At 41.0% G+C, this 14,717-nt stretch overlaps 1 protein-coding gene across 1 annotated transcript in view; it reads left to right on the top strand.

Moving 5' to 3' along the window:
* Window positions 1-4,172: 4,172 nt before the first annotated feature.
* Window positions 4,173-14,717, top strand: part of Chd1l (chromodomain helicase DNA binding protein 1 like) — a gene marked incomplete at its 5' end in the record, with an annotated part of 47,579 nt that continues 37,034 nt past the window's right edge. The window contains 5 exon segments of the mRNA XM_017796752.2: window positions 4,173-4,285; window positions 7,361-7,467; window positions 8,217-8,331; window positions 9,192-9,223; window positions 12,050-12,131. Coding sequence (XP_017652241.2) covers window positions 4,262-4,285; window positions 7,361-7,467; window positions 8,217-8,331; window positions 9,192-9,223; window positions 12,050-12,131 — 360 coding nt within the window.

The raw sequence follows: 14,717 nt of genomic DNA on the forward strand, positions 1-14,717 counted from the left end.
GAAGGAGAAATGGTCAGAAGCGCGATTATATACTGATTCATGGGCTGTAGCCAATGGTTTGGCTGGATGGTCAGGGACTTGGAAGGAGCTTGATTGGAAAATTGGTGAGAAAGACATTTGGGGAAGAAGTATGTGGATAGATCTCTCCAAATGGGCAAAGGATGTGAACATACTTGTGTCTCATGTAAACGCTCATCAAAAAGTGGCTTCAGCAGAAGATGAATTCAGTAATCAAGTAGATCAGATGTCCTGCTCTGTGGACTATCAGCCTCTTTCTTCAGTTATCCCTGTCATTGCTCAATGGGCCCATGAACAAAGTGGCCATGGTGGCAAAGATGGAGGTTATGCATGGGCTCAACAGCATGGACTCCCACTCACCAAAGCCGACCTGGCTACAGCTGCTGCTGAGTGCCAGATCTGCCAACAGCAGAGACCAACACTGACCCCGCACTATGGCACTGTTCCCTGTGACGACCAGCCTGCAACCTGGTGGCAGGATGACTACACTGGACCACTTCCCTTGGAGGGGACAGCGTTTTGTCCTTTCAGGAATAGACATTTATTCTGGTTATGGATTTGCCTTTCTTGCACATAGTGCTTCTGCCAAAACTACTATCCAGGGACTTACAGAATGCCTTATCTACCGTCATGGTATTCCATACAGCATTGCTTCTGACCAGGGAACTCACTTCGCAGCCAAAGAAGTGTGACAGTGAGCCCATGGTCATGGAATCCACAGGCCTTACCATGTTCCCCACCATCCTGAAGCAGCTGCCTTGATAGAACGATGGAATGGTCTCTCAAAGACACAGTTACAATGCCAATTAGGTGGCAATAGCCTGGAGGGTTGGGGCAGGGTCCTCCAGAAGCAGTGTATGCTTTGAGTCAGCATCCAATATATGGTACAGTTTCTCCTACAGTCAGGATTCATGGGACCAGGAAACAAGGGGTGGAAGTGGGAATGATTCCACTCACTCTCACCCCTGGTGACCCACTATGAAAATGTTTGCTTCCCATACCCTCAACTTTGCACTCTACTGGCTTGGATGTTTTGGTTCCAGAGGAGGGAGTGCTTCTGCCAGGAGAGACAAAAAACATTCTGTTGAACTGGGAGCTAAGACTTCCCCCTGGACACTTTGGGCTTCTGATGCCCTTAAGTCAGCAGGCTAAGAAAGGAATAACAATATTAGGAGGGGTGATTGACCCAGACTACCAGGGGGAAATTGGACTGGTTCTCCACAATGGAGGTAATGAAGATTATATCTGGAAGGCAGGAGATTCCTTAGGGTGACTTTTGGTGTTACCATGTCCTGTGATTAAGGTCAATGGGAAACTGCAACAACCCAATCCAGACAGGACAACAGATGGCCCAGACTCTTCAGGGATAAAAGTATGGGTTACTTCTCTAGGGAAAGAGCCAAGACCTGCAGAGGTGTTTGCTAATGGTGGAGGAAATACAGAATGGGTAGTAGAGGAAGGCAGTTACAAATACCAACTTAGGCCATGTGACCTGTTGCAGAAACGTGGATTGTAATTGGCATGAGTATTTTTGTCTTATTTGGTTAAGAATAGGCTTGTGCATGTATACACATATGTTAAGCAGATATTTGAGTTATTCTCTTTTGAATGTGTAATTGAGATAAGTGTTAAGTGGTTAAGTGTTGTGAACCTATATGATCATATTAGGTTATGAGACACTAAAGGACTAAGCATTCCTCGAAGACTGTATCATGTACTCTAAGATATATAATGCATTGGTCTTTGTATGATGGGATAGTTTTATCATGTTAGGTGAAATTATGACCTCAGCATTGTTTTCATTTGAAAATCAAGCATGACATAGAGAGATGCTATTGGGTGTCAAGTTGACAAGGGGTGGATTTGTGATGACTAATCCTGGGTGTCAACTTGACTGGATCTGGGATTAACTGAAATGAAAGAGATCTTCTGATTGGATCATCTGAAGCTGGAAGACACACACTAAATGTGGGTGTTACCTTCTGATGGCAGCCCATATAAAAGGCCAAGACAGAGGAGAATGCCAGGCTTCTTGCTGCTTGCCTTCTCTCTTGCTGGGGAGTTCATCTTGCTGCTGTAGACTGAAGACTAGCTGATCTTTTGGAATTTGTCAGACCTTCAGTGCCAGATTGGGACTGCTGAGACATCCAGCCTTGTGGACTGAGCAACTACGGATTCTCAGCCTCTCCAGTATGGTGCAGCCATTGTTGGACCAGTCGGTCTCCATCCTGTAAGCTAAGCTGATAAATCTCTGTACGTGTATATTCATTCTATCAGTTCTGTTTCTTTGGAGAACCCTGACTAATACAGCTGTCATATGGATACTGGGAACCAAACCTCGGTGCTCTGTAAGAGCAGCCAGTGCTCTTAACAACTGCTGAGCATCTCTCCAGACACACTTATTTTTTGTATATATTTTGCTATAATAAATAATAGATACCCTCACAACCAAATGTTTATTATAGATTTAGATTTTTCCAAATTTTGTCTTCTTGAGAGAAGATCTCCCTGTAGCCCCAACTGGCCTGGAACTATGTAGACCAGACTTCAGGTGGCATTGAACTTACAGAGATCCACCTGCCCCTGCCTCCCAAGTTCTGGGATTAAAGGTGTGTGCCACCACATTGGTCTATAGGTATGGATTTTTAAATCCACTAAGCTGTTTCTAGAACAAAGAGTACAAAATTTGGGGGTTTTCTTCATGTTGAGCAGAACTGGTAATTTCTAATTTGAGAAGCTAAAATTGCTGTTTTATTATTTAATGTCATATTTGTCTGGTTACTAGTCTCACTGGTCATTTGGTGTTTGTCTTTGGACCATAAAGATATTTTTGGTGTTGGAATATGCAGACCTGTTCCTTCAGGCAGTTTTGTTTGCATTGCCACTTTGGTCCTCTGCCTGAGAGCTGAGAAAGAGACTCTAATTCACATCCTTGAGGTTAGAAAGCAGAATACTGTTTTCTAGATTCCCTGCTGTTCTGTCATGACTTGGCTTCAGGCAAGCATGGGCTTTGGTGAGGAAAAAGCCACAGTGTGCAGCAGGTTTCCTGCACCCCTCTTGGCTGCTACCAGTGGGATTTGGGCTGGGTGCAGAGCATCCATTTTGCTGGCTTGGATTGTAGTGGGAGGTGTTAGGTTTCTGGGGCTGACGGTTGTTGCCATGGCCTTCTGGTTGGTCCTTGGCTTCCTGGTCGTGGAGGAAGGTACTTTGCTGGTTGGCCAATTCTGTGGTACCGATTCTGCTTTCTACCCAGAATTGACCTTGAGGTGACTCCTGCAGTCCTTCCAACAATTCTAATTCTTTATATTAAATCTTCTGTTTTTACATTTGACTCTTAAATATTAGCGCTGTTATCTTTGTGGACATAATTTCATATCATTTTAAAAAATTGAGCTTTGAGGGACTGGAGAGATGGCTCAGAGGTTAAGAGCGTGTACTGCTCTTGCACATGAGCTTGCCAAAACTGGAGCTGGGCTGTAACCCTTAATGCCCATCCACTATTTCCCTCCTTACGTCCTCCAGCCAGGCCCCTCCTCCAGAAGGTTCCACAATCTCCCCCAGCAGCATCTTTTGCTGGGGACCAAGGGTTCAGAGAAATGAGCCTGTGGAAGACATTTCTCCTTCAAGCTGTAACTGTGAAACACTCCTTTGTAGACAGGACTCCTTAAATTATGCTTCAGCATAAAAGCAATGTTATCATTTCCATTCTCTGCTTCGCTTTTATGTTGAAGCATAATTTAAAGGAGTCCTGTCTGCAACTTTCCCGGCAAGCACATGCACAGCCCACGTGCTGCTTGTTGGTGAGTTGTTTGTAATGCCTCATTTTCAGGAATGGACACTGGTATGGGACTCGGGCAGTGTAGAAGTTGTAGCGGTCAAAACCCAAGTTTACCTTCTCCTCTCTCAAGTGGATTTGGTAACAATGCCAGTCTGTTTCAGGACTTTGAATGGGTGATAGAGGATGGCTAAGTCTTAAAAAGTAACTGGAAAGTTAGCATATGTTTACTTACCTGAAATCTCTCAGCAAACAATATGACTGGTAAACTTTGGAATTACAGGAATTTAGGCCACTTCCTTCAGTCTTAGAACTTTAACTTATGTACCTGCTGAAATGTTTTCTCTTTGGACTGTCTGTATTTTTTGTTTGTTTCTAGGCATTCATCTACGCCCTTATCAACTAGAGGGAGTCAACTGGCTAGCTCAGTGCTTCCACTGCCAAAATGGCTGCATCCTGGGAGATGAGATGGGCCTGGGTAAGACCTGCCAGGTATGTGACTGGGAAGTGAGCCCTGTTCTCCGCCACTGAAATACCTCCTCATGGTGCGTTGCCATCTTTACCTGCTAGTTACAATATGTGTTCCCTATTAGAATGTGAAGCGCCTAAAATAATTTATTAAGGGATCATAACCCTGGAGTTCCTTTTTCTAATTTTTTTTTCTTTTTTAAATTTTGCTACCACCCTTATTAAACCTGGTTTTTCATATGTATCTGGGAGAAGGCATTTCTTAGTTGGAAGCGTGTAGTTAATAAACCTGACCCAGGCCTTTTCTCTATGTAGAGAAACTACCTGCCCAGGGATCAAATTGACTTGGACTTCTTTAACAGTGCTCTATGTAGGTATCTGCTTCCCAGTTCTCTACCATGGTTGAAAAGTACAGTTGCAGTACTGTATGGTTTGCAAACTGACTTAGCCAACTAATGATCTTAAAAAGAGGCAAGAGAAGGCCCAGAGACTTGGAGAACCAGATGTAGTTTCTTTGGATGTTGTTCAAGGGGTAGAATGTTGATATTGATGCTTCTCTCAGGATGATCAGAAAGTTCAGTCACATCCTGGAGTTAATCACACAAGGTCTACTAATCAGTAGGATACCAAAGCAAATCAGTGTGCTCAGGATACATGGCAAAGGCAGTAACTTAGCTAAAAACGATGGTGAGAAACTTTTTCCAACCCTGAAAGGCTTCACCAGTGACCACAGGAGCCATCAAGGTTCTTATCAGTTCTTTTAGAAGCTAACTGCCCCCTCCAAGACTCACCCAACTTACACACACCTCAGTCTCACCCTATTTCCATGAACCTCAGTCTGCAGCTGTTCTGTACATAGGCCAGCCTGGTCACATGCTGGAGACTATCTCATTTAAGCCAGGCGTGCCTCTCTCATCAATCTTGGAATTAATTACTCAGAGTACTGTTTGACCTCTGAAGAGGGCACCTGGAGGTACTCTCTTATGTTTTGTGGGTTTCTTGAGCCAAGAAACCTGGTTGTTGTACATTCCTAAACTGAGAACTGTACAATTAGAACAAAGGTCAGTCCCCTGTGGCCTTTAGGAACCAAGTTTTACAGGCTCTTCCATCAGTGAAGGGTTGTCCCTCAGCCACCTTTGCCTTAGTTGTGGGGTTTGTCCTGCTGATTTCATCCAGAGTCAGCAAATTCCGCTTCCCTTTGCCTTTCGGTTTTACTTTAAGCTCCCTAAAAATAGGTCACCTCAAATTTGTTTCGATAAAGTTTGTTTAGAATTTTTGCATTTAGGTCATGAAGATTATGTGTCTGTAATTTCCTTGCCTTGTAATGTTTTTGTTGGTTTTCATACTGGGTAGGAGCTAGCCTCAGAATGGGCTGAGAAGCAGGCCCTTTTCAGTTTTCTGGGAGAATTTATAAAAAATTTATACCACTTCTTCCTTAAATGTTTGGTAGAATTCACTAGGGCCTACATATCTGGTTTATGGTAACAAAAATAAACCTTCTCTAACTTGCCTCCTTAGGACAGCTAAACAGAGTGGCTTTAGTTCAGCTGAGTCACTGTGAGAAGGGCACAGTTTGGGCTAGAAAGTCCAGTTGCATAAGTAATTTAAAAAGAAAATTATTTCTGTTATAAAATGAATATAATCATATTTTTAAAATTGTCACTTTCTAATCCCAGCACTCCAACCACAGTCATGAATAGCAGTTTGTGTTTTACAGGCTGATATGGCGCACATGTAGTTCATGTAATTTGTGTGTTGTTAAAACGATACTGCCAGCAGATGGTGGCACAAGCCTTTAATCCCAGCACTTGGGAGGCAGAGGCAAGTGGATCTCTGTGAGTTCAAGGCCAGCCTGGTCTACGTAGTGAGTTCCAGACTAGCTGGGACTATGGGGAGACCCTGTCTCAGAAAGATTTAAAAATAACAGATAAACAAATAAATAAAAAGAAGCAACATTAAAAAAAAAATGCCAGGTGTGGTGGCGCTCACCTTTAATCCCAGCACTTGGGAGGCAGAGGCAGGCAGATCTCTGAGTTCAAGGCCAGCCTGGTCTACATAGTGAGTTCCAGGCCAGCTGGCTACTGGGAGACCCTGTCTCAAAAAAACAACAACAACAACAAAAAATGATGCTGCCATAGTAATTTTGAATTTTCTATTTTGCAGTTATTATTTCCAACATAATATTCCATCAGGAAAATTTATCATAATTTCCTTAAATGTTTTATACATGAGGGATGTTTTATAGGCCAATTCCCCTTATTGTGCTGTGTAATGGAATCTTGATTTGAATACCGGTTGGCATTTTGGATTCAGGATTTTGAATTACATCCTTAGAATAGATTGTTTTTTCTGAAATAGCCCAGCATTTGGGCATGGTGTCCCCTCACGTGCCCTTGTTTATTTTTGTTGTGTAGTACAGCACCTTCCAAGTACATACAGGTGTGTCCATAAGGAACCCTTCCTGCTTTTCAAAGGCTTTCATTTTATATCTTTACTTTCACTCATGAGATAATTTACTGTGATTTCTCCATTACAGTGTGCTCTCCGGGAGAGCAAGGAGTTTGTTTTTTTTGCTGTTGTATAACTGGGGCTTGGAGGAACACAGCCCAAAGAAAGTACTCATAAGAACCCATACATGGGGGGAAAGGAGGAAGGCATTCAAGACAAAGGGAAGCATCCTTGTCGTGGGAGCCCAGCCAGCAACAGGTGGCCACCTCATTGGTCTTTTTTACAGTGGTGTTTTGGCACTGCTGGCTCTGTTTTAGAATGTCAGAGATCTGATCGCGCCCTTGTTTTCATTGATTTCTGTTCTTTCCTAGCTCTCTTTTTCACATTAGAGATTCAATTACATAAATACTGAGCCTCATTGCTTGCTAACTAGTGAAGTATTTGAACACCATAAATTCCTCTGGCAAGTTTACCCAGGCTTACATGATTTTAGTCTAGGATTGGAGTCCCCCCTAACGTGAGGAAGATTGTGCATAATTTCATTGTAAAACAAGTTGTGTGTAAGTGTGTGGTTCCCTATGGTTGTGGGATCTTTGTGGTTGTTTCTCATGAGGAACCAGGATCAAAACTGATTTCTTTTTCTGGTTCCAGACTATTGCTTTCTTCATCTACTTGGTGGGAAGATTGAATGATGAAGGGCCGTTTCTGATTCTCTGCCCCTTGTCTGTTTTGAGCAACTGGAAAGAGGAGTTGGAGAGGTACAGAGGCAACGCTAATGAAATTTTGTTGTTGACATTGCTTAAGATATTTTTCTGGATGATGTAAAATATGATAAAATGATAATGTCTTATCATAGTTAATGAACTTACGGAAAGCTCTGAACTGGAGCAAGGTTGGGAGACAGGGGACTGATGGGGGAGGGTCTACCAGATGTTGTGGCTACTGTTTGACAATTTAAAGGTCAGTACTCATTTTCTTTCTTTCTTTTTTCTTTTTCTTTCTTTCTTTCTTTTTTTTTTTTTCCTGTGGTCTTTTTGAGACAGGGTCTCCCTGTAGCCCCACCTAGCCTGGAACTTACTATGTAGACCAGACTGGCCTTGAACTCAGAGAGATCTGACTGCCTCTGCTTCCCGAGTGCTGGGATTGAAGGTGTGCACCAATACACCTGGCCTCAGTACTCATTTTCAGTTAATTTTGTTGAGCTAAAGGAGAGCCATCCTTTTTATGGTGGTGCAGGAAGTAATTGCTATGGAAAGAGTTCAGTTTTTTAAAGACAATACAAAGCCCTCTTAGACCATTCTCTGATGCCCAGATAGTTACACTGGGGCCTGATCCTGAGGTTCATCCATGACTCTAGACATAATTTGGAGCCCCCAGGATTCTTTCCTGGTACAGGATCACATGAGATCTGTACATTGCATTGCTTCCATGACATGTGATTTTCCAGATAATTGTCCTGTCCTGTGACCCTAACATCTGGGCTGTCTGCCTCTTTTCTCGGCTCTAGATTTGCTCCAGGTCTTTCCTGTGTCACATACACAGGTGATAAGGAGGAAAGAGCCTGCCTGCAGCAAGACCTAAAACAGGAGTCTGGTTTTCATGTGCTGCTAACTACCTATGAGGTATCTGTTTATTTCTCTATAGCAGGAACTCCTAACCTGGGCCTTACAAGTTGTTAAATCCACTGAAATGATATTGAAACAGAATACCCACCCCCCCAACTCCCTGCCCGCTACTCCCCAAAGGGACTCAACCTTGTCACATTGAATTTCGACCTTCTGACCATAGAAGTGAAGGGTTTTTGAGCTTCGCTTTAGTTATGTATTGGTCCCTCTCTGCGGCACTTACGCTGTCTCTTGGTTGATCACAGACGGCAGGCAGAGGAAAGGGGCTTCTGTTTATTAATGGGGGGCTAGCAATGGACACTCGGCTGTAGTCTCATTTTTTTTGTTAGACTAAGACTGGGTCACTATAAGTAAGACCATCCACTTAACCATACCTCCCTTCTGTTTGTAAGGTAGTGCTACTTAGAAATTATACTCAGAAGTTGTTTTGTTTTCTGTTTATTTTTTTACTTAGTGAACAAGTAAGACTTAAGTCCTGTAATTTGGGGCTGGAGAGATGGCTCAGTGGCTAAGAACACTTGTTGTTCTTGCAGAAGACCTGTGTTCGAATCCCAGCATCCCAGCACCCACATGGCAGCTAACAGCTGTCCGTAACTCCAGTTCTAGGGGAAGCTAACAACTGCCCTAACTCCAGTTCAGGGGATCCAATGCCCTCTTCTGCCCTCTGTGGGCATTGCATGACACAGGTGCACTTACCTACATGCAGGCATTATACTCATACACATAAAATAAAAATGATTAATATTTTTTTAAAAATCCTGTAATTTATGAGAATTAACAGGAACAAGAAATCTAGCTTATTAATATCAGAATCTATCAGTTCCAGCCTTTTTAATGTGTCTTCCTTAATTTTTCAGATTTGCTTGAAAGATGCCTCATTTCTAAAATCGTGAGTAGGTTGTCCTATGGTGGAAACTTGAATGAATCACGAAGGTCATGTCTTTCCTTTATATTGTGGTACTCTGCCTCTTTTCTAGAATGCCTGATGTGCCTTCTCTGAGTCCTGTTTACGGATAGGCATGCATGGCAGGAGTCCTGTGTTCTAGCCTTTTTCTCTTTAGCTGTATGTTCTTAGGTTAGTTCCTTAATCTCCATGAACTTCAGTGTCTTTGTCTATCAAATGGGCTGATTAAGCTTCTTACTGTGGATGGCTGTTATGGAATTAGTAAAATTTAATATTTATGGCTGGTAATTAGTGGATACTAGATTCTTCACTTTGCAACTTGCACAGATACTTTCCACCTCTGTTTGGGGATTTTATAATGTAAAAGGTGAGTAATTATTTCAGGAAATAACCTAAAGTAGCCATCAGTTAACTTTGGAAAGGGAGATTGAGGTGTACTTCTAATTAGTTAAATTTTGGGACTCATATTGACTCAGACTTAGATTTAACTTTAAGTGCTGCCTCATAGTTGGGATGGGCTGTTGCAGTGTATGGTTGTACTAAATGTAATTAAAGAAGAGCAGAGTTTAGGAGTAAGAGCAGAAGAGATGTTGAGAAGGTTTCACTCTCTGTAACCTGCATAGTTAGGACATGGTTAGGTGAGGATTCTGAGTCTTTAATAGTTAGGAAGTTTTGGGTTCACAGTGCTTTATCATATTTAAATTTTTTTCCCTCATTTGGGTTCTTATAAACAGATTTCTGTTTTTGTCTTACTTTAAAGTACTGAAAGCTAGGTTATAGATTTTTATGACTTCTGTTCAGTGCTTTGTTTTACCATAATTTCATTTAAGTGAATTTATTCATCAGAAACACAGTCTTTCTATCTCTGATTCTGTTCTGAGTTCATTGCTAAGTAGAGTTAAGCACCTAAATAACAGGGATATTTATAATGTTGACTCAATATGAAGCCTAGCGACATAGATGAATTCTTCTGTTAAGATTATATTTCTTGTGGGGCTGGAGAGATGGCTCAGCAGTTAAGAGCACTGGCTGTTCTTGTAGAGGACCCAGGTTCAGTTTCTAACACCCACATGGCAGCTAACAATTGCCTATAACTCCAGTTCCTAGGGGATCTGATGACCTCTTTTGACCTCCACGGGCATTGCATGAAATGGGTGCACTTGCATACAAGCAGGCAATACACTCATATACATAAAATAAAAAATAATAAATATTTTAAAAATATAAAGGATTACATTTCCCATTACTGTATTGTACATTCTGAAAATATTGGGAAATGTAATATAATGTCTGTTCTAAAGCAGTATGTTATGAACTTTTAAGACTATGCATGTTAACAATATAAACAGAAATCTTTTGGATCTTTAAATGCAAAGTTAGTGTTGGACTGGTAAGATGGGTCATTGGGTAAAGGCACTTACTACCAAGCTTAAGGATGTGAGTCCAATCCCCAGAACCCACACGGTAAAAGGAGAGAACTGACTCACACAAGTTGTCCTCTGATCTCCATACACACTATGGTAAGCACGAGCCCACACCCGTAGACGTACGCGCACACAATAAGTAAATGTAAAAAAAAATAAATATAAAGGTAATGTAATGTGATTACATAATGTTTATAAACAAAATAAAAAAAAAAAACCTTAGCAATGTCCACTTTATTTTCACAGTTTTAAAAGACGTAGAAGATTTATATCTTTTGTTTGTTTTTTAGTTTGGGTTTTTTGTTTATTTGTTTGTTTTAGTGTGGGATTTTTGAGATAGGATTTTTCTGTGTAGCTCTAGCTGGCCTGGTACTTGCTGTGTAAATCAGGCTGACTTCCAAAGTTATGATGTTCCTCCTCCTGTGTTTGCCTCCCATGTGCTGGGGTGACAGGTGTTTGTATTAAAATGGCCATATGGGCCTTTTTGCATAATCATATATTTTATCACTTATCATTATTTAGTTTATTTTCAGTTTTTTGCTGTCTTAAATAATGTATCATAATACATATATATGTATATATATATTTCTATAATATTTCCATATTTGGAGGAGGTTTGAAACAATTTCCCCAAATATTTGTCAGAAATATGCTTTTATAGCCAAGGTATAGTGGTATCTGCCTATGATCCCAGCCCTTGGGAGACTAAGGTAGGAGGATTGCAAGTTTGAGGCTGGCCTGAACTGCATATTGAAATGCATTCAATATAGAAATGTCTGTGTGTGTATGTGCTTTTGTGATGGAAAGTCTATACATTTCTGTTGTTTCTACTGCACTATAAAACATTCTGGCAACGGCCACCAATGACCTCCACAAACTCAGTGGAGATAATTCTGGACATCTCTGTAACATCTGCTTCTGTTCACCGCTTCTCCATGTTACAGTCCAGTTTCTCTGGTTACTACAACGTGACTCTCTCCATTTTTCTTGTGGTTTTGAATCTCAGTTCTGTTTTTATGACATTAACCAAATCACCTGACCTTTCACCTTTCTGAGCTTTCATCTTCTCATTGACACAATAGACTAAACAATGCAGTTACAAGCTTAGTATTTGGTACATGGTTCTAAACGTTTCTTCTCTCTTTCTGGCTATGGTTCCTGCCTTTCCACTTAGTTTTTTTCATCTTGGGGGAAAAAAACTCTTGCATGCACTTGTTATCTAGGTGTCTTATGCACACAGTGCTCCCTCTGATTAGGAGGGAATTCGGATGTATTTCTAGAACAGTAGGCTTACTCTGAGTCTTTTTTAACAGTAGTTGAAATCTTACAGTAAGGCAGTTGTGAGGCTGAGTTATACAAAACTGAATGTTGGAATTTTCTCCCTCAGCTTCTCTTGGAGTGTTCTTGCTGTGGATGAAGCTCACAGGTTGAAAAACCAAAACTCCCTGCTGCACAGGACACTTTCAGAGGTAAATTTACAGGATAGTCTTTGTTCATGTAACTCACCCTCTTTTTAAGACAGTATTTTAAACTTTATTTTGTTTAAATTTTAAAATTTTTATGTATTTTATTTTTATGTGTATGAGTGTTTTGTCTGCATGTTTGTAAATACACCATGCCATACAGTGCCCTCAGAGGTCAGAAGAGTATGTTGGATCCCCTGGCGCTGGAGTTATGGATGGTTGTTAGCCACCATGTGGGTACTGGGATACGAACCTGGGTCCTCTGCAAGAGCAACAAGTCCTCTTAACTGCTTAGCCATCTCTCCAGCCCCAAGATGGTATTTTTAAGAGCAGTTTTAGCTTTACAACAAAATTGAGCAGAAGGCACAGAGATTTTTTTTTATATTCCCTACCGCCTCCCCACCAATGCCCTCGTTCATAGCATCTGCCACCAGAGCAACATATTTGTTGCAAGTTATGGACCCATGTCGACATTCACTCAGAATCCATACCTTACAGGTTCACTTTTAGTGTTATACATTCTATGAGTTGGAAGAAATGTACCTCATCCCTTTACCATTGGAGTCCATGCATCAAATCGTAGTTACACTGCCCTAAAAATACTCTAGTGTCCCACTTAGTCACCCCTTCCCCTAAATTGCTGTTTAAAAGACTATTATCCAGGTCTGGTACATGCCTATAATTCCAGCACTCAGGTGGCAGATATGGGACAGTTGTATAGTGAGACTTTTTTTTTTAGTTAGTTTAGGCCTTAATAGAGTCAATTTAATTGAAGCTATTTTTTTCAGTCAGATTTCTGAAAGACTAAGTGAACATTTGGGAGTTTTGGGTACAGAAATAGTACTTAATATCCTTCCCCCTTTCATTTATAAAAAGTAATGTTTATTAAAATCTGGTTATTGTATCAGACCCCACCCCAATAAAGTACAGTATATCTTTTTGGAAATGCTTTAACTTTCTTTTGATTGTCTTCCATTTCTTTACAGCAATAATTATTTTAATTCCCTAATTGCAGGAGCAGACATAGTGGGTATATTGTACCTTTTACCAAGTTTACCTCTTTAAAGAACTTAATAGTTTACATGGAGCCATGAAGACCAGTGAACAGCGCCTTTATGCTGTCTGGTCTTTGTCATATTTCACAGTTTGATCTGTTTTCATTCTCTTCTCTTGAACTCTAGTGCTATTCTGGAAAAGTAGATTAGAATATTCTCGGCCAGATTTGACTTTTTTTTTTTTCCTGAGAAACCCATGAAAACTGGAATATCTTTCTCCTTGGTTAAAGGTTTATTCAATTCATGAGCCTCGTTTGTTTTTGTGGTGATGAAGTTTGGTCCTCATCCTGTAACAAATTGCTTAAATTCAGACCTTAAATAAAGGAAATTAAATTAAAAGAAAACCTTAGACTTTGGTTCTACATTCACTGACCTATAAGTTGCAGTTTTTAGAGTCTGAAAGCAGATGCGGTGTCTGTAGATTGCTGGCCCCTGGTAGGGCATCCCCTGCTTCTGCTGTCACTGCCTTCTTTCAGAGACCCTTAACAGTGTCTCTTTCCCAAGAGGTTTTTATGTTAGTCTGTTTGTGTTACTTTTAACACAGTACCACAGATGGTGCAACTTAGGAAGAAACATCTATTTCTCACAGTTCCGAAGGCTAGAAAACCAAGATCAAGGTGCTGGGGCCTTTGTACCATGTTCTTATATGGCAGAAGGACAAGGGAGAGAAGAGAAAAGCTAGCCCAGTGTTTCTTTTAAAAGGGCCTTTATCTGGGCTGGAGAGATGGCTCAGCGGTTAAGAACACTGGCTGTTCTTGCACAAGACCCAGGTTCAAATCCCAGCACCCACACGGCAGCTAATAACTGTCCATAACTCCAGTTCCAAGAGATCCGACAGCCTCTCTGTCCTCTGCAGGTATTGCACGACACGGGTGCACTTAACCTACATGCAGGCAGTACACACATACACATAAAAATAATATTAAAGAAAAAAAAAAGGGCTTTGATCCTTTTCACAAGAAAGGAGCTCACATGCTCTAATTACTTCTTAATACTGTTGGCAACATGTGGATTTAGGAGGGAGCACATTCAAAATATAGCAGTTGTCATAGTCCAAGTATCTGTCCTCATAGAAGATTGCCATAAACTACCATGGCAATTTACTAATTTGCAATTGGTGAAGAGGCAGATGTAGTAAAAGAACCCGGATTTGTGGATTTGAAGTGGGGATACTGAGTTCTGTTGCTGTCTTCAGAGCTTGCTCTGAGAGGTGAAGTAAGGAAGATTCTCTGAGTCATTACAGCATTCCTTTTTAGGTGAGGTTTGAATTGCAGATCACTAGATGGTTGAAAGAAAAATACATTTATTTATTGGGCTGAGAGGTGGGAAGGGGCAGTTCTGTGTGGTTTTTCCTCTTTAATAGTGTTTTCCATTTGTTTATGAATGTTGGAAGTAACATAAATGTGAAAACGGAGGGTTGGTTCTGTCATTTATGTGTCCTCCTTACAGAGCATTCACCCAGCAAAGCTGCCATGAAAAATCATTCAGAAGAAGAATATCTAATAACACGGGCGATGCTTATAAAATATTTTATTCA

The sequence above is a fragment of the Nannospalax galili genome, unplaced genomic scaffold (genome assembly GCF_000622305.1).
Source record: "Nannospalax galili isolate Female #2095 unplaced genomic scaffold, S.galili_v1.0 scaffold693, whole genome shotgun sequence".
In the NCBI taxonomy this organism is placed as follows: Eukaryota; Metazoa; Chordata; class Mammalia; order Rodentia; family Spalacidae; genus Nannospalax; species Nannospalax galili.